The sequence below is a fragment of the Perca flavescens genome, chromosome 7 (genome assembly GCF_004354835.1).
Source record: "Perca flavescens isolate YP-PL-M2 chromosome 7, PFLA_1.0, whole genome shotgun sequence".
NCBI lineage: Eukaryota > Metazoa > Chordata > Actinopteri > Perciformes > Percidae > Perca > Perca flavescens.
The window spans coordinates 3,075,564-3,095,763 of record NC_041337.1 but is presented as its reverse complement, the minus strand read 5'-3'; the positions used below and the strand labels follow the sequence as shown (position 1 = coordinate 3,095,763).

Below are 20,200 nucleotides of genomic sequence, written 5' to 3'. Positions count from 1 at the left end.
TTTTTACCTAGGGACCGTCAATAAATTACGTTCTGAACTTCATGTATTTTTATTTCCAATAGCTTGTATATCAGATGTTCTAAACACCCCAGACCAATGCAGAGCTGTTCTGCTATGTGGTACTAATGAGAAACCTCTCACTATAAATTAATATTTGGCACCTACTATTTTATTTTAATTTTTAAAAGAATCCCAATCATTTCCTATGGAAAATGGCTTTTTGCTCAATAGCGTCCAAGTTATCGGACTAAAACACCCCAGACCAATGCAGAGCTGTTCTGGCATATGGGTAATTATTTAATTAATGGTATTTTGTTGCACCTACTATTTCCAAAGTTCCTACACATTTCAAAATTCCATACTGTTTCCATACTCAATTATTTTTTACGTAGTGGACATCAGCGCACATTTTTTTAAACATGTAAACATCCAACTGTTAAGGACCCATAAGGTAGGCCTAATCTTAAGCATTCCAGTTAGAAATGTATCAAGATGGTCATCATTAAGACCAATACCAAAATCAACTAACTACATAAAAATCAGTAGTAGAACACAATGCAAATAAAGTAGCCTTATTGTATGTTGGTAAGTAGTTTAAAATATTTTTTGATATGTGATGAAACTATGGCGGAGCAAAGTAGAATATAGAGGTGTGGGAATCGTTGAGTGATCACAAACTTTTTCCAAACCTTCACAATATTTTTCCATACTTTTCCACACCTGTAAAATGCTAAATTCAAATTCCATACTTTCCCATACTTTTCAAGACTGCGTAGGCATGCTGTATTTCATTTAAAAATTTAAAATAAAACACTTCTTCCAGATTGCAGAAAACAGATTTTTGCTCTATAACTTCCACTAGGGGCATCAGCAGAATTTCTAAGGACAACAAAGCATTGTTTCATGCAGCATTTTGTTGCTCTGTTTTTCATTGACCATTTGATTATGTGAACTTACCCAATTGAGTTTTAAAAGTTGTATTTTTGCTTCAGACCTTCCTGTTATTTGTCAGATTGTTCAATACCAAGTTTATTTGCCTGTGAGAGGCCATAAAACATGGCGACAAAGCCACCAAACAGAAACTATGTACATCTCTCAGTAATGAATTGACATATCAAAACAAAACCTGGCACTTGGACAAAGCACAATGTTCCAATCTCTGACAGCAAATGATATGCCCCTACACAGAATGCTTTAACTCCACCACCAGTTCAAACTAATTTAAAACCAAGACAATCCAGGCCAAAGCAAATGCCAAGCCAAACGAAAGGCCAAAGGCAAGCCCAAGCCTGTCGAACTACTTCACCCACACATTGCTTTCTTATATCTGAAAAGAAAGAAAATCCATTAATTTCCAATGGAATTTTCTTTTTCCTCAACCTTTTCATCAGCATAACACACACAGCCATTTCCTTTTCTTGAATTCCTTTAACTTCTTGTTGTCCATTTCCAAGCACAGGGTATGGAACCACCGGTCACATTTATCACACTGGATCTGTTGAATTGAAAAAAGAATTAATGATTTATTAATGTACATTATTTTGTCAATTGGCAGGACACTTAAGTTTAACTGTATGTCACCAGCGTTGGGGAAGTTACTCAAAAAAGTAGTTTATTACATATTGCTCGTTACTTCTCAAATGTAATGAATTACTTTACTTTGTTACTCCCAGTGCAGAGTAATGTCTTACGTTACTCGTTACTTTTGCGTTACCTGACCCTCCAGGGGAATTGAAATGTCCCCACGGGGAAATTTGGTTCACAACAGGTGAATAATAATAAATTACATTTATATAGCGCCTTTCTCAAACCTAAGGTCGCTTTACATAGTAGAAAGGAAAATACAACAACAAACTAAAGGAGCATAGGAGGAAAGATAGAGCTATGTATTGGGTGTGGAGGAGAAGTGATCATTAAACAGAAAGGTCTTGAGATGGGCTTTGAAGAAAGGAAGAGAAGAACAGTTACAAAGATTTTGGAGGTGTGAGTTCCAGAGTTTGGGGGCCAAGGCACTTAACTGCTGCTCACAACAGCTCACCCAGTCTGTAACGGGAAGTGCATGTCCAGCGGGCTTCAGCTCCACACATTGAGCGTGTTTCCTCATCAAAGACTGAAAGAAAGTGTATTGGCATGACACATTTAATCTGAATATATGTGGAGTGCCTTTAAGTTATTCAAATATGTTGTATGATACTGTATTGTATACTTGATGCTTCATTTTGGGGAACTGAGGGAAGGCTTCCATCACTGCTCTTGCCATCTAAATTAACAACACTGCAGTTATTGAAAATGTCTCTCTTTTAATAGATAACTAAACCACTTTTCAACTCATGCTTGACAGGGAGTATTTATAGAAATCTTGTATGTGTACAGAAACACCCAAATAGAACCTTATTTCCACCACCGCAAACATGAAAGAAACATCAAGTTTCCTCTATACTACATAGATCAACTTACTTTGACAACAATCACACCACAGCTGCAACCATCCCTTTGCACTGGGTGGGGCATTACTCCTCCTTTCCACTGAACATCCACCCAGGCAGTTTTCCCATGACTTGTTCTCCTCATCTTCAAGTATTCTCTGGAGAAATGTGATACTTTTCTTCAGGTGCTACCAAAACGTCCATTCTCAGATACATTTTAGCAACGTTTTTATTCAATTATAAGGCATATGGACAGATCTTCAAAAATACCACTGTCTGACTTCCTACAATCAGCTGCCATTGTTTAATAAAAGTAAACGTGATTGACTTAAAATGTTTAGAATCCTAGCTTGAATTTACTGTAGTTTCTGAGCAGCATGTGTGGAGTCCTCAAGCTCAGAGGATGCTGATGAAGGATCCAATTGAAACACTGTGCCAGACTTTGCATGAATGTACTGTGAAAGAAGAGAGGGTATACTATAATTAATACTTTATTTTAGGGATGCACGATGATATCGGCACGACATCGGTATCGGCCGATAAAAGCTTAAAATGACCATCATTGGCATCGGCAGATATGAATATTTCTGCCGATGAGCCCTGCCGATAGGGTGGCGTTTTTACTATGCGCGCATGACGACTGTGAACGCAGCTTGAGCGCCAGAAACTTAAATTTCCAACATGTCGGCAGTGTGGAAGTATTTAGAGATCTGTAAAATGGATAACAAACTTACTATTTGCAGTATTTGTAAAACAGAAGTGATGCGAGGAGGCGTGAAACAACACTCATTTAACACTACAAATATGATTACGTATCTTAAGAGCTGTCATCCTGAGCAGCACCAAGACTTTTTGAAAAGTAAGAAGGAAAAAACGCCGGCAAAAACCCATCAGCAGCCTCTACTTCAGTCCTTTGACAAAGCTAGAAAATACAGCAGCGACCACCCAAAGGTAAAAGAGCTTAACGACAAAATCATTGAATTTATTGCTCTTGATAACCAGCCGTTCAGCGTGGTGGAAGACGTTGGCTTCAGCAGGCTAATGATGTACCTAGAGCCGCGGTATGCTATGCCTAGCCGGCGCTACTTTTCTGATGTGGCCTTACCTGAACTCCAGAGTGCTGTCGCCAGTCACATTGAAAAGTTCCTCGCCGGCGCTAGTCACATTAGCTTTACCACGGACATCTGGACATCAAGCATGAGTCCTGTTAGCATGTTGAGCCTCACTGCCCAGTGGACAGATGAAAAAAAGCTGTCCTACACTCACAGGAAGGCTCCGGTTCTCACACAGCAGCTGCAATTGCATCCGCATTTGATAATATGTTTGGGAAATGGAAAAAAGAAAGAGAACGAGTGCATGTCGTGCTACATAACAATGCCCGTAACATGGCTAAAGCTATGGTGGAGGTTGGTTGTGGCAAGTCTACCGTGCATGGCACACACGCTGCAACTGGCGGTGCATGAAGTTGTCCTGTCTCAGCGCAGCGTGGCGGATGTTGTGGCCATGGGAAGGAGAATAGTTGGACATTTCAAGCACTCCCAGCTGGCATACAGTCGGCTGGAGGATGTACAGAAAGAACTCGGAATGTCAGTAAAACGACTTCAACAAGACGTCGCTACCAGATGGAATTTGACATTTTATATGATGCGAAGCTTGATTGAACAGAAGAGAGCACTAGGTGCTTATGCTGCTGATTTCGAGCTTCCTGCAACTTTGACGGCAAATCAGTGGGGAATTCTAGAAAATATGATCACAGTTCTCGCCCCCTTTGAGCAGATGACCAGAGATGTCAGTTCTGCAGAGGCCTCTGCAGCTGATGTTATCCCCGCGGTTGTGGCACTGACACGACTGCTTGGCCGGCCGAGTGACACGGACAGAGGCGTGCAGACCACCAAAACTACCCTGCTGGAAGCCGTCAATCATCGCTTCAACGGTGTGCAGTGTGAAGCACTTTATTCTGGTGCAACAATGCTAAATGCCTGCTACAAAGACCAGTACTTTGACGTGGAAAAAAAAGAGTGCTCGCGACCTGTTGCTTAAAGTTTTGGATGACATGAGCACAGAGGATCCCCCAGAGAAGACGACCCGAACAGGATCACTGCTGGATATGTATGAAGAAATTCTGGAGGAGAATGTCATGTTGGAGCAAGACAAGACCGGGGTCACGTCACAGGTAAGCATCTAAAAATTGCACAAATGTATTTTTTTTTTATTTATTTATTTTTTTGAATATTTTACTTTAGACCAAAAGCATCCTAATTAATAATGCTACTTTCTTGATTATTATTCTGCTTTGTCCTAACATAGATAATAGCCTATTTATCATAAGTCGGCCTGTGTATTAATAATACATGTGCAACTAATAAATCATATGATTTCTGGAGAAAAAAAATGTTAGGGCTCTGTTAATGCCTAAACAACATAAAGTAAAAAAAAAAAAAAAAAAAAAGAATCAGTAAGTGATATTTCGGTATTCTGTTACTTCATAGGTCATCTCATACCTGGCCGAACCCACAATTCCCAGGAACGACAGTCCATGGGAGTACTGGAAACGCAACCAGGCCCGTTTCCCTGCCCTTGCTCCTGCTGCACGCAAATACCTGTGTGCGCCCTGCACGAGTGTTGACAGTGAACGGCTGTTTAGCGTTGCCTCTGATGTGATAGACGAAAAGAGAAATCGAATGGATGGTGAAAAAGCAGAGATGCTAATTTTTGTGAAGAAAAACCTAACTCTGGTATTAAAAAAATAGCTGAACCGGTCAGCTGAAGTTGTTACCCTAGTTAGTTGGACTGAAAAGGTTTGCACGACTCAAGTTCAAGTGAAGGATAAAATGTTCTTGTATTTTTTTCGATCGCACTGTTTGTCACTGAGTTGTTACAGCACTGTGTGTGGCTCACAAGAATATATTTTAGCTTGGTTTTAAAGTTTGATTATACTTTGAAGTGGGTCCTAAGGACTGAAGTGTATCTGGACTACAGCTGCTTTTTTGTTACCACTGTAAGTTTCAGTACAATGTCAACTATTATGTCAGGGAAGCATTTGGCAGACCTGTTCATGTAGGAGATGGATGTACATTTTTTATTTGAAAATGTATTTTTTTTAATCTATTTTACTCGTAAGGACTGAAGTTTGAAGTCTGAAATAAAAAATAAAATGTGGCACTGACATATCATTTATTCTCTTCCAAGTGAAATAATTTATCTATTTTTTCAGGGGTGAATATCTGTTTACATTTGTAAAATGATACATTTATGGTAGAATTAAATGTTGCTTGTCTTGTGAATTGCCATATCTATCACACATGAGTGTAATAAGGTAAAGGTAGTACAGTGTAATAAGGTAAAGGTAGTACAGGAGAAAGACTTGGATTTCTCTTCAGTAAAACTTAAGTGTATATACATCAGGGGGAAAATGTTTATATATCGGTATCGGCCAAAATGAGTTTGAAAATATCGGCCAAAATCCAATATCGTGCATCCCTACTTTATTTCACTATGTGAAAACAAACATCTGAATGAATGAAAATTAAGAAAGCAACAAACCAGCATGTTCCAATGATTATTATTCACATGGACGAATGACAGAATTGCATCATAAATTTCAAAGTTTACCTACAGCATGAAAAAAAAAACAATGTTTGATGATGATTTGATTAACATGTTAGTTAGTTGTTTACCTATGACAAGTATAGTATCATAATCTTTTGATAGAAATGTTGGCATGGACAAGTAAGCTTTCAGACAGTGAAAATGCATAGTGCTTCCTTATGAAGAGGACTTGAAGATTCTCATCACAGCTATTTCATGCACTATAGTGAATCCCCATCACACAACATACCATCAAATGCACAAACAGACACTGAACATATTACCTTAGGTAAACGTTGGCAGTGTATTGTAGCTCTGTCAAACTAAATCACACCTGCAGTGTAATGGTCCATCAAGTAGATGGTGTCCACCATGTTGTATGTATAGGCACTGAGATGCATCAATACCTGAATTATCTGATATACACAACATAATGTTTGATTAACATTAGCATACAGCATCGCCATATGAACGCTAAATACTTTTTTTGGCCATTGAAATGAATAACGTAATTCTGGCATATATTGTTGGCCTATCATGAGATCACCACTCACTCAGAGTAGCAGCTGTAAACCAACCAACCCCTTTCGGTAACACTTTACTTGAAGGTACCTACGTAAGCATGACATGACACTGTCATAAATATGACTTGTCATGAAGTTGTCATAAACATTATATTCAAATCATAAACATTTATGACTTTGTTCATTAAGTGCCACTCGGTTTTGTTCATGACAAGTTGACATTCTTTGGGTTGTCTTGATTATAACAACTTGATATTAATCAAAGTGACATTACCAGAAGTTGTCTTTGACATGACAAGTTCACATTAAATTAGTTTGGGATGTCATTGTTATGACAACTTGATAATAACCAGATATCTTAATGACACATCAAAATGTTACCACTTTACTCAGGTCTAAAAATGTATTAATTTCACTGTCATAGTGGTTTCATGACAGCCAGTTTTGTGACATATCCTGTCACACATCTATCTGACCAAGTGCTAGAATTGGTCTGTAACCTTATTCATCTAATTATAATTATCATTATGTCAACATGTCATTAAAGGATAATTCCACTATTTAGCACTTTGAAATAGAGTGGTTGACACCGAAATTTTGACGATTGGTCCGGTCTCGGATATTTGGCTAATTTAGAATCCCCCCTAGCCTGCTTAAGAATGGCTGGCTATGGGCAATCTCAAACCTGTCCTTAAAACCACCAATGTGCAACTCAACGAGTGGTTAGTGGTGTTCGTTGATGTTCCAAAACAAGTAACATAGCGAAATACAGTTTCTGTCATGTTTTATTTAGCATTTTGTATTTTGATACTACTCTGATTACCTGTATCCACCCTTTCTGAAGGAGGCTAGGGGCGATTCTAAATGAGCCAAATACCCAAGACAGGACCATTGTCAATCACTTTATTTCATCCTAGACAATCCAAAAAGGAAGGTCAAAGTGCTAAATAATGGAATTATCCTTTATTACAAAAAGAGGTGCATTTTCCATTTATGTCAAGTTGTCTTGACAAAGACATAATATGTTAATGTCACTTTGATTAATGTCAACTTGTCATAATCAAGACAACCCAAAGACTGTCAACTTGGCATGAACAAAACCTAATGGCACTTAATGACAGAAGTCATAAACGTTTATGACATGTTTATAATGTTTGACATTTCAAGTGTCATGCCATAGTTATGACAGTCATGCTTATGTAGGTACCTTCAAGTAAAGTGTCACCCAACTTTCTTTTATAACTTATAACCACTATAAAGGCATTAGGAATAGGGGACATTAAAATGCACCCCCCATTTCCTCTGTATTATGGACAGTTCAATTTGTATAATGTATTAATACTGTATTAAAATGCATTGGTTGGTAACATCAATCCATTCATGGGGTTGATATAGTAAGTCTGTCCCATAATTGTCTTCGTTAACATAAATTTTCTGCTTTAGTTGTGTGTGTGTGTCTTTACAAACAAGACACTTAGACAAGCAGGGAGAGGAAGAACTTTTAATATGCCTACCTCTCCTGTCAACCACAGGTGGGGTCGTAGTGACCGTAGCTCAGTGTGGTGGATGAAGATGCTCCGACCCTTCACTTGTGATGGCAGTACTGCAACAATCATCTTGCCCTCTTTTTCCGAAGCAAGGTTAACTGAAAGTAAGGATTAACATTGAAAGCCATGCAGGAATTAAGGTATATGATCTATGATTTAAGTCTATAATGTCAAATGTGAGCTGCTATAAAACTCCAGTAATTCTATTGCATCGTCACTGTCTCTACCCAGTGCAATGAGGAGGAAAAATAACCATAAACATTTACCTACTCATCTATTTCATGTCCTTTATCTTACAATCTGTCATTTATAAAACTTTACATTACTTACATGTGCATCTTCAACCTGTTGGAAAATGAAAGTTGAGCAGTCAACTTTCATTTTCTTCTTGGTCTTGGGGTTTGGAAGATGTCTTGGAGGATTGAAATATTTGGATTTGGGCTTTGAGCTGCCAGAAGAGGTGTCCCTCTTACACCACTGCTCTTCTGGGTCATCTTCTGGCTTAACAGAGCTTTGAAGGTTTCTAGCCAGTATTTCAATTGGCAGGATATGTTGAATTATATGTTCAACATACCTTCCCTTTACTGAGGCAAACATTTCTGAAACAAACTCTGCAGGTCTAAGGTATTTCTTTTTACACAAGATGTTGTGTTTCACCAACTCAAACCATAGTTCAACATGACAGTTGGTTTCCCGCGTTTTGCATGTTCCTCTTGTGACAGATTCTTGACAATGCCTTGACAGATCACCTAGTAGTACACCTATCCACAAGGGAAAGATCCCCATGTATGTCTTAAACAATATTAATTATCCCTGGGCAGTGGTATTGGTTGCTTTTGTCTGCTGTGTCAACAGACAGGACATCACATGTGGCTTGCTCCCTTCTTAGTTCAAAAGCCTGAGTGAATGGGGACCTTGCAAGAATACCCTTTGATAGGGTCACTGGAATCACTGGTCCTGCTCCCCTCTTGTGTTTCTTCAATATCCATGTCTCGACTCTTTGAAATGCAGTTATCCAGGTACCTTGCACTGATGTTGACTGAGTCTTTGAGCTGTTCTGCATCAAATTGCACACACGTGTGATAGAAAACCTCAAGGGCTTCTGGCATGCTTGCACAGTTCAGCAGGTATGCAAAACTGTATGTTGCATACTCCTTTATACCTCTGCCACTGGTTGTTCTCCCAAAGGCCTGTGAGAATGCCTTTAGTATGTGTGCAGAACACAAATGGAGCACCGTGAAATTTGGATTTTCTTGGTTTTGTCCCGACAAAATCTCGAATGCTCTGCAAAGGTATGCAGAGACATCCTCTTGGTTAAAAGAGATGAGCACACTGTTCATCAATGCCCAGCTGTAATCTCTATTTGTGCAATTTTTCCCCTGGTAATGTGGGACAGCCTCCTCTTGAACTCCATAAGCCAGTGGGATATAGATGGAACACTGTGGCAGTGACTTGCAACACTTCTGATCTCGGAAGATATTTTTTTTCAGACATCCTTTGTGAGGCTTCTGGTTATATTACCAGCCATGATCTCTTCCACAGGTGTGTTTTTCAACTATTCATAATAGCAGTTGCTCACACCACTTTTTACTGCTTTCGCGATCTTTCCTCTCCGTAGGTATCTTGCAGGTCTACATTTTCTTTCTGACTGTAGGTGGCTAACTTCTCCAAACCGTGTCACCATGACAGTAATATTTCTTGCCTTTGATTTTGGTGGTCTTTTCCTAGTGAAAGTATCCACTGCCTCACAACCTTCAAATGTGCACTGGAGGTATGGCAAAATTTTTTTCCGGCTGTCACGTGTTCGAATATATTTTTATATTTAAAAGCTAATGTGCACGATGAGTTACTTTTTCTAAATTACTTGTAAAATATGTCCCTCCATGTAGGTCTCAGTTTTCTTTGTCCTTTGTTTGGCTTTATTTTGTTCCAATTTTTTCTTGGTACCTTAAATTTGAAGTTTTTTGGTCCTACTATGCACGTCCTGTACGTGTCTTCTTTATCATTTTGTTTTGTGTGCTCTTCTCTCTTTTCTGTCTTTCTGTCCCCCATCTTTGTTTCCTTCCCACATATTTCTGAGCCTTTTTCGGCTTCACTGTCATCCTCTGTCTCAGACATTTTTTTTGTACTTTCAGTTACATCATCCAGTAAACCTTTTTTCACTTGGTACAGACCTTTGTGTGGATGTATTGGACAGTTCACTCCCTTCAGTTCAACTGTTGGTGGTGACTGTGTTGTCCCTGTGTCATCTCCTTCAGTTGTGCTATCACTGTCTTCAGTAGAGTGAACAGCTGTTTGTAGTTTTCCTTTTCTTTGTCCCTGAATTTTGTTCATCTTTGCTGTCACTTTCCCTGTATCCTTCAACTGTTGGTGATGACTGTGTTGTCCCTGTGTCATCTCCTTCAGTTGTGCTATCACTGTCTTCACTAGACTGAACAGCTGTTTGTACTTTTCTTTCCCTTTGTGTCTGGATTTTGTTCGTCTTCACTGTCACTTTCCCTGTATCCTTCAACTGTTGGTGGTGACTGTGTTGTCCCTGTGTCATCTCCTTCAGTTGTGCTATCACTGTCATCACTAGACTGAAAAGCTGTTTGTACTTTTCTCTTCCTTGTCTTTGTCTCTGACTTTTGTTTGTCTTCACTGTCACTTTCCCTGTATCCTTCAACTGTTGGTGGTGGCAGTGTTGTCCCTTGATATCTCTGAACATTGACGTCTGTATTACCTGTCTCTCTCTCATTGTCTTCTCTCCCTTAATATCATGATATCCAAACAGAAATTCAAAGTAATGTTATTCATAAATATTAAAAGTTTCAATGTCATTTAAAAAATAATAAAAAAAAAATATATATAATTAAACAATATGTTATTTTAAATGCTGTCAGTTAAACGCGTTATTAACGGCGTTAACGCAAACCCATTTTAACGGCGTAACATTTTTTATCGAGAGATTAACGTTCTTTTTGGCCTAGCAACCTTTGTAGTTTTTTCACATGCTGTTGCAACAACTAGTAACGTTAGAAAAACTACAACACCACACAGGATCTAGTTAGCCCGGACACAAAACAACAGGCAAGAGTACTAGGCTAACGTTACGTTTTGAGTGGATGGCGAGCGCGAGATGCCGAAATGGATGCCACTAAGATTCTGAATGGAAAGTTTACTTTTAAAAAGTTGCCAAATGGTTCCATTGAGCAATTTCTGGAGCTCTACAAGGCAGAGCCTCTTACTGGCATGGATGACTGTCCCAAGGAATGGTGGTCCACACATGAAGGGGCACACGGTCAAATGGCCTGCCTTGCACGCAAGAAATTAGCGACACCGGCCACATCAGTACCTTCTGAAATGTTGTTTTCACTGTCTGGGCATGTTGAACAAAATAAGCGAGCTTCCCTGTTGTCTGAAAATGTCAACAGGCTTGTCTGTTTGAGTAACTGGCTCAAAGCAAAGAAGTAGTAGGCTCACCTTTTATTGCTAACCGTTACTGTTCATTCTTTCTGAAATAAGAGGCTCAAATAAAACATTAAAGCTGTGAGCAGCGTTGGACGGGCCCTCGCGCCTCTGCGCTCATTGGGGTTACTGGCGAACGCCGCTACTTGCGACAGACACTGCAAATCTTCACCAATGAAAAGGGAACTCCCTGCTGAGTTCAATGATACCTCACACAAGACTCTACGTCATACAGTTCATTAGCTGTGAAAGGGGGTGTGGCCAAAGCACAGGGGTCGGGGCCACCCTTTACCAATAAAAAAGGAACTCTCTGCTGAGTTCATTGATACCTCACATAAGACTCTACCTTAAACGGTTCAAATGTTATGAAAGGGGAGCGTGGTTAGGGGCGGCTCAGTATCACATGTAGACCATACATTAGAAGTTTCATGTAAATCGGATGATGTTTGTATGAATATCTATTTTTGCCGATTGTCTGCTTGTTCGTAATCTAAAATAAAGATTTCGAGATTGAAAAAAAAAAACAAGAAACAGGCTTGACTCAAGAGCAAGAGGTGGAGGTCAGTTGAAGGCTGCGTTTTTGCTTGTTAAACTGCAGCCAATCACAACGCTGCTTCCCCTCCCCCACTAATTTGCAGTCACCTGGCCGTGGCTCATGGACATTAAAAGAAGCCGTGGCTGCATGGTTCAGCACTCCTTTGGTGGCGGACGGTGCATCATGTCGAGTCGAGGTCGAGATTACGTGTGCTATGAGAGACAGATTTAATGGTGTAACTGAAAGAATTCAGAACAGACAGGAGCAGGCGAGTTCTTCTGAGAGTCTTGTAGAAAGGTAAGTACTTTAAGTTATCTGTAAAGGACCCCAAGTGATGTACACAAGGTTGAAGTTTGCGTTGCTATTGTAACATTATTTATGTTCAGTCTCTTTAAGCTAACCAAAATAAACCATTGATGAAGTAATTTAGTCTTATTTAAGTAATGTTAATAAAATATTCCGTGACGTTGTCTCAGTGAATTTGTACATTGTAGAGACAAGTTGGGATTCTTATAACATTAATGCATTCATGGTTGAAGTGTGTGCTGAAGTGTTGGCTAACGTTAGCCTATTTAGCAAGTTAACTTGGCAAAAATGCCATGTTTGGAAACGACACGTTGGATAGAAAGATTTCAGCCATTTAAGGTTTTATAAAATGGAGGGCTCGACTCACGCCATTTCAGCAGCTCTATTTGTTGATAGCAGTAAAATTATAGTTTGACAGTTAGGCCTACGTTTCAGGCCCAACCCTGCCCTATTTCGTGCCCTAGGCAAGATTTTAGGTGGCGCCCCCCTTGCATCGCAGTAAATTCCAGTGCCAGTTACATACATACATATATGCATGCAAGAAACTGAATTGTCTTTGATGTTTTATTTTATTTTTAGAGAAACCAGTTGACAAGAAAATTGTGATGCTATGGACATATCTGTGACCTGTTTGCTTATTTCGGTTGCCTGTATTACTGATTTCTGTGGGTTTCCTGTGATTGTATATTCATTCTGTGTATTTCTGTTCCCGGTTGTATTGATGTATCCTGTTTTGTGTATTGTGGTCTGTATTTTGTGTTCAGTGTTGTGATTATCCCTGGTTGTGTTCTGTTTCTAGTTTTATTGTGATAGTCTGGTTTTCTGTCTTGTCCAGTTTACTTCCTGTGTTTTCCCTCCTTTGTTGATTGTCCTGCCCCGCCCTGATGTGTTTCACCTGTTGTCTCACCTGTTCCTAATTTACTCATCCCCTCATGTATTTACCTACTATGTTCAGTGAACCAAAGTCGCCTCCATCAAACGTCAGTTGTCAACAACGCATCACCAACTGGGGAACTCGGGTATCAAAATCCAGCCCGAGTTTCCCACCTCTGATTCCCACAGGACGTTACGTGAATGGTGACGTTTTCACTCGGAAAAACTGTAGATGGCCCAGGATTTGCAGGGGGTGGATTCAGATATTTAAACAGCGCATCTGAAGAGAGGAGTAAGTGACACCGTTGGGTGTTAGTCTAATAATAAAATAAATTATTTCAAGAATAAAATTAAATAATAAAAATGAAAAAAGATGAAAAACTTTCACTGATGTACATTGATATACATTGCATTTCAGTATATGAAATTGATTATTTAATTTGTCATTATAGGGAAATGCTGATTAGTGAGAATGCGTTTGAATGTAAACTGCAGTAATCACAATTAATGATGTGCACTTTAACATGGATCATAAACATAAATGTTTATGACTTCTGTCATTAACCCTTGTGTTGTCCTTTAGCCCTTGCGATAGTGAGGTACGTTTGGATGTAACACAATCACAATCACACGGCCGAGGGTCTCCGTGACCCACGGGAGGAGGTCTCGAGCCGCGGCGAAAATACGATCGTACCCAAGGCGGGGTCCGGGGGACCCCTGCCGAAAGGACGAGAGCGAAGGTAGCAGAGAGAGAGAGAGAGAGAGAGAGAGAGAGAGAGAGAGAGAGAGAGAGGCAGGCAGGCATGCAGGCAGGCAAGCAAGGCTTTCTACGGGTCCACGCATTCCGGGCAGTAGGCCCTCACGCAGCTCCCGCAGATGTATCTCTCGCAACCGCAGCACACGGTGCGGGTTTTGCGGTCCTTGCTCCTGGTACAGCGCTGACCTCTGTACCTCTTCCGCTTGCCGGGCCCCGTAGGAGCGGCGGCGTCCGGTTCCGCGCGCCCGGGGCCGTCGCCATGGTCCTCCTCAGCCTCCTCCTCAGCCTCATCCTCCTCGGCCTCAGCCTCGGCTGAGGCGGCCGAGGACCTCGCAACCGCCGCTTTTTTGACGAGCGCAGCGGAGGCTTCCGTGCGAGGCAGACGCCGGCGTCTCTCGACGAGCGGAGTCACGAGCTCCCCGCCCAGCCGCTCGAGGAAGGCCCTCCTCTTGTTGAGCTTGCCGCGCATCCACTCGGGCCTGAGCTCGCGCCACAGCACGAAGGCGTTGTAGGCGGACACGTTGAGGACGTTGTGGAACACGGCGAGGGGCCAGCGCCCGGTCTTCCTGCGGCAGCTGTACGTGCCGACGAGCTTGTCCAGGTTGTCCACGCCGCCCTTGGTGGCGTTGTAGTGCAGGATGACGTCAGGTTTGGCGCGCCTGCCGGGGCCGAGTCGCGGGGGCCCCGCGTGCAGGGTGCTCAGCAGCAGCACGTTCCCGTTCCTCTTGGGCACGTAGGAGACGAGAGCGGCGGCGGGCGTGAAGGCGAACTTGGACGAGAATACGGCGCGGCCCTTGGCGTCGAGCAGGGCGCGCGGCAGCTCGGGCTTGTTTTTGCGCACCGTGCCCACCACGGTGAGTCCCCGCTCGTCGAGGAGCCGCCGGGCCAGTTCGTAGGAGGTGAAAAAGTTGTCGCACGTGATGTTGCACGGGCCGCTCAGCCCCTCGGTCAGGTCCATCACTACACGGGCGCCCTGGTTCTTCTCCTTCTCCGAGGCAGAGGAGGACTTGCCCGTGTAGATCTGCATTTTCCACACGTAGCTGGACTCGGCGTCGCAGGCCGCCCACACCTTGAGCCCGTACCTGGCGGGCTTGCTGGGCATGTACTGGCGGAAGGAGCATCGACCTACGGCACGGGCAAAGAGAAGGATGAGAATGGGAGAAAGAAAACACACACACACACACACACACAAACATAAAAACAACGCAGACACGCACCGCGAAAGGCAACCAGCTGCTCGTCCACGGTCACGTCGGGGCCCGGGTCGTAGAGGAGAGGCAGCCGTCGCGCCCACTCGTCCCACACGTCCCGTATGGCCGCGAGTTTGTCCGAGGCCAGTCTGGCGGCCCTGGTCTCGCGGTCGTCAAACCGCAGCATCCTCGAGCACTCGTGGAACCGTTTGATCGGCATGGCCCTCGTGCCACAGGCTCTCCGCGGCCTCGTTCCGGGACCTGTACACGCCCGCGAGGATCGTCGCTGCCAGCGCCAGGTCGATCATCCGCGGCGTGACGAACAGGCGGAATGCCGATGGTATGTCCACGACGCGCGCGGCCGCGTACTCCGTGGGCCCTCGCCTCGTCGTCGTCGCCGCCGCAGCGCCTAGACTCGTCCCGGACCGAGGCGCGTCGCTGCGGCGGCGGCGTGGGTGATGTGTTTCCGAGGACCATTCGATTTTGCCGTTCCTTGACAGGAACGTCTCCTTCTCGGCCGCGGCCTCGTGGCCCTCGCGCTCTTTTTCGTCATCTTCTTCTTCTTCTTCTTCTTCTTCTTCTTCTTCTTCTTCTTCTTCATGTTCTTCTTGTTCTTGTTCTTGTTCTTCTTCTTCATATTCTTCTTCTTCTTCTTCTTCTTTTTCTTCATATTCTTCTTCTTTTTCTTCTTCATATTCTTCTTCTTCTTCTTCTTTTTCTTCTTCATATTCTTCTTCTTCTTTTTCTTCTTCTGGGACGTTGTGCGCGGCGCAACGGGCCATGCCGGTTTCGCACCCCGCACCGCACGGACGGAACCCTGAACCGAAGAACAAAGGTTCCAACCGAAAAAAAAAAAAAAAAAAAAAGCCAAAGAACAACAAATATGATAAATGCGCAGAGAAGTGCTTCCGAGACGGACTAGTGCCTCGAACGTACGCGCGGGGGCGGCTGTGGCCTCGGGGTCTCAGGGACCCCAGAACTCGCTTTTTTTTTTCGGACAAAGGACGACGAGAGAGTAGTTGGAAGCAGGCAGGCAGCCAGCCAGCCAGCCAGCCAGGAAGGCAGGCAGGTTGATTGGTTGGTGGTTAGGTAGCACGGGCGGGCGGCTGTGGCCTCGGGGTGTCAGGGACCCCAGAACTCGCTTTTTTTTTTTTTTTTTCGGACAAAGGACGACGAGAGAGTAGTTGGAAGCAGGCAGGCAGCCAGCCAGCCAGCCAGGAAGGCAGGCTGGTAGCTAGGTACTCGAATACACTCCACTCCACATACATAGCGAACCGGTCCCAATGACCCGAAGGACAACACAAGGGTTAATGTCAAGTTGTCATTACAAAGACAATCAAAAACTAATTTAATGTCAACTTGTCATGACCAAGACAACTTCTGGTAATGACACTTTGATTAATGTCAAGTTGTCATAATCAAGACAAATTTAATGTCAACTTGTCATGACCAAGACAACTTCTGGTAATATCACTTTGATTAATGTCAAGTTGTCATAATCAAGACAAGCCAAACAATGTCAACTTGTCATGACAAAAACCTGAATGACACTTAATGACAGAAGTCATAAACGTTTATGACTTGTTTATAAGGTTTATGACACATAAACCTTATAAACACACAATGACAGTGTCATGTCATAGTTATGACAGTGTCATGTCATGGTTATGTCGGTACTGTCAAGTAAAGTGTTACCTAACAAACAAGGCTTACAACTGTCAACCGTTAGCTAACCAATAAATAAAAACTTAGACAAATGTAAACACCTGCTGACTAGATCTAGCCTAATCTTTACAAAAGTCCCTTAGAAATATAAGGTGGGAGTTTCATATATATTATAGGCCCCTCCATAACATGAACTGATGTTAAAACGCGCTAACTCTATTTATTAATTAGCAAACCGTGTTTGGCCAAAGGTTACTATCGTTCTGCAACAGACAAATCATTTCATCACATTATCTTTACTGTACCTCTGTCTTTGTTGCTTTTTTTTCTCCTTTTCTTTTACCTTCCCTGGTCACCGGAAAGTTTTGGTCGTTTTGACATAGTTAATGGTTTCTGGGGTCATGTCAGAAAACTCAACCATCTCTCGGAGCAGATAGAGTCTAATCAGTCAGGAGAAGGGGGGTGGGGGGCTTAATAAAGTCTTATTGAATAGAGTTTGCTATGCAGTTAAATTTTAATGTGGGTTTATTTATTTTTTTACTAATAAATAATGCCACCAACTACTTTTGGTATAATATTTAAAGCCAAACCTTTTCTTGGCTAATTTGGCTTTGCGTTTACGGTCTGCACATTTTGTAACTTTTTCAGGTTGAGACTTTTCAGGGAAAATGCTGCCTCCAGTAGAGGGCCAAGGAGGAGGGTGCAAACAAGACTTGCCACTTTCAGAGTTGGTCTCCTCCTCCATCCTGATATGGAAACCTTCCACCCACAAAAAGGTATGTTACAATATGTTTAATTATTCATAGGCTACATTTTATGTTCCTGTAAGAGAATTTTGCACAAATTACTTGTTTGTAGTGATTTTATTTTATGCAATTGCATTGTAGCGGAAGCTTTGAGGAAAATAAAGGTGCCAGTGTTTTTGTCAGCAGAAGAGTTCCATGCTGTCCTCAGAAATGTGTTTCCAAGAGTGGGCAGCACTGATTTTGAGTTGGCAAGGGTAGATTGTCATAAAAAAATTACAAGACTTCAAGTTTCTCCACTTTCACCGTCTGTGTTGAAAGCCAGCAGAGAGCTTAATCGATTGGCTTTATATTTACTCCCAAAGGTTCTGTACATTGACATACCTTGAGCTAAATGACCTGTTAAATTGTAAACTGAATTTTTAATGTGTAAATCTAATTTTCACTGTATTGGCTTGACCTGTTCATGTGAACTTGGTGATTCCTATTGATGCATACAACAGAACTATGTTCTAGTAACATTTACTCCCTCCTTTTTAAAGGAGAGTCTGGCGGAGCAGGTCCGTGAACAGCAAGATGGGTGTATGTAAGAATGTTTTTTTTACCACTTTACAGGTCTGTGAAAACCAACATTTTAGCAGTATATTGTAGGTGTTACCATTCAGATGATCAAATAACCAATACATTATTTGGTCTCTTTAGGATGCAGAAGAAGTCTAGGACTCTTGCCAAAGCCTGGACCAAGATGACCTTTTATCAATACCTGTGTAAGCTCCATTTTTAAAGGCAGTGTTGGTAACTATATATATATATATATACATATATATATATGAAATTGCTCCCATTTACGAGCCCGAGCTCAATTCTGCATTGATAACCGTAGTCATGTTTGTTTTAAACATTCCGTATGATATTCGGTGTTTGGTTACCAGTGAATGAGACATGAAGTAAAATTGCAATCCTTTTGTGCGTGTTCATTACCAAAACTGTCTTTTTAAAGCTGTTTCTAGGCTTATTTTATACATCATATATAATTGCATAACTTGCCAATGAAAATGCATCAAAGAAGCCAACAAGACAATTTATTTTGTTGATCAACCATTACAAGTGAAATCCCTGAGAGACGTTAACAGCCATAGCTGACTGATTAGCTCGGGGCGGTGCACTGAACGCATCCAAAAGGTGTTTTTTTAAAAACCACTAATATTGCTCAAAATGGCACCAAACCTCTGCAGTACCATGATAAGGGTCCCTACACATAAAACAAAGCACCAACAACTTGGTTAGCGAACCCAGAGTTTATTAAAGGGTTTTACAAGTCTACAAGCCTTGGCAGTAGGCTAGGTCCATAATGACAGGCAGTCCATACAAGTTGACTACCAAATGCACTGGAGTTCAGTTCAAAAAGGAAAGTATTTAATGCCATTTTGGATGCGTTCAGTACACTGCCCGAGCTAATCTGTGTTAGCCATGTCTGGCTATTCGCATCTCTCAAGGATTTCTCCCTTAATGGTTGATCAACGAAAGAAATTGTCTCGATGGCTTATTTGATGTATTTTCATGCAGAAAAAGACCATGGGGTCAATTTACACCGGACTTACACTTCAAGACAATAAATTGTTGACATTGCTATATCACATTTATTGTGTTTCAGGATGCTTTACAGGTTGTACAGGAATCTCATGACCCAGAGATGGTGGAAGTAGCAGATGATGTAGTGGAAGTAGCAGATGATGTAGTGGAAGTAGCAGATGATTTTGCTGATGTAAGCTTTTGTCTTTTATGAGTTTCATACAAGGGACTTTGAATATAAAACAATCCTAAATAGATTTAATGTTTTTAAATTAATTAATGTTGCCCAATAGGATTTACATGAGTGGCGTGCACTTCGTGCAAGGTAAGATGAGGAATACCTTGAAAGTCTGCAGACTAAGCAAGAAAGGGTAAGCACACTCAGCCATTAGATAGATAATTAATTAATTAATTAAACTAATTTGGACATCTCCTTCATTCACACAGGGCCAGGCACAGCGCAGAGAAGTAGACGTTTCCAGAAAACGCAAAGAGGCATAGTGTAACTCATTTGCTTTTTTCAATTGAACCAAGCATAGACAGATTTATTTTATTTCTTGTTTTCTTTTGACAGGCTTTGGGACAGGATGGGACGCTGTTGACCTCAACTGAGGAGGTAATAGGGCGGTGGAAGGAGCACTTTGAGGAACTCCTAAATCCGACTAATACGCCCTCTATGGTAGAGGCAGAGCTGGAGGATGATGGGGGATTGTCGTCAATTTCCCTGGTGGAAGTTGCTGAGGTAGAGTAACAACTCCACAGTGGCAAAGCCCCAGGGATTGATGAGATCCTTCCAGAAATGCTTAAGGCTCTGGGTGTGGAGGGGTTGTCTTGGTTGACACGCCTCTTCAACATTGCGTGGAAGTCTGGGACAGTGCCTAAGGAGTGGCAGACCGGGGTGGTGGTTCCCCTTTTCAAAAAGGGGGACCAGAGGGTGTGTGCCAATTACAGGGGTATCACACTTCTCAGCCTCCCCGATAAAGTCTACTCCAAGGTGCTGGAAAGGAGGGTTTGGTCGATAGTCGAA

General features: G+C 42.0%; 1 protein-coding gene and 1 long non-coding RNA gene across 2 annotated transcripts; one reads left to right on the top strand and one right to left on the bottom strand.

Moving 5' to 3' along the window:
- Positions 1-14,073: 14,073 nt before the first annotated feature.
- On the bottom strand, positions 14,074-15,413 carry LOC114558172 (piggyBac transposable element-derived protein 4-like). Its single transcript, XM_028581962.1, has 2 exons — positions 15,221-15,413; positions 14,074-15,128 (listed from the first exon to the last, which is right to left on the bottom strand). Exons 1-2 carry the CDS (start codon positions 15,411-15,413, stop codon positions 14,074-14,076), a joined length of 1,248 nt encoding a protein of 415 aa, XP_028437763.1.
- A 3,830-nt stretch (positions 15,414-19,243) lies between these two features.
- Positions 19,244-19,746, top strand: LOC114559129 (uncharacterized). The gene is made up of 3 exons (XR_003693015.1): positions 19,244-19,366; positions 19,467-19,544; positions 19,621-19,746. It is a non-coding gene; the product is annotated as an uncharacterized LOC114559129 (long non-coding RNA).
- The last annotated feature ends 454 nt before the right edge of the window (positions 19,747-20,200 follow it).

Excerpts from the sequence above, each read along its gene's own strand:
- LOC114558172 (XM_028581962.1), bottom strand. The coding sequence starts at position 15,413 with ATGCCGATCAAACGGTTCCACGAGTGCTCGAGGATGCTGCGGTTTGAC. Across the intron at positions 15,129-15,220 it reads GCAGCTGGTTGCCTTTCGCG|GTCGATGCTCCTTCCGCCAG; the intron begins GTGCGTGTCTGC and ends CCCGTGCCGTAG.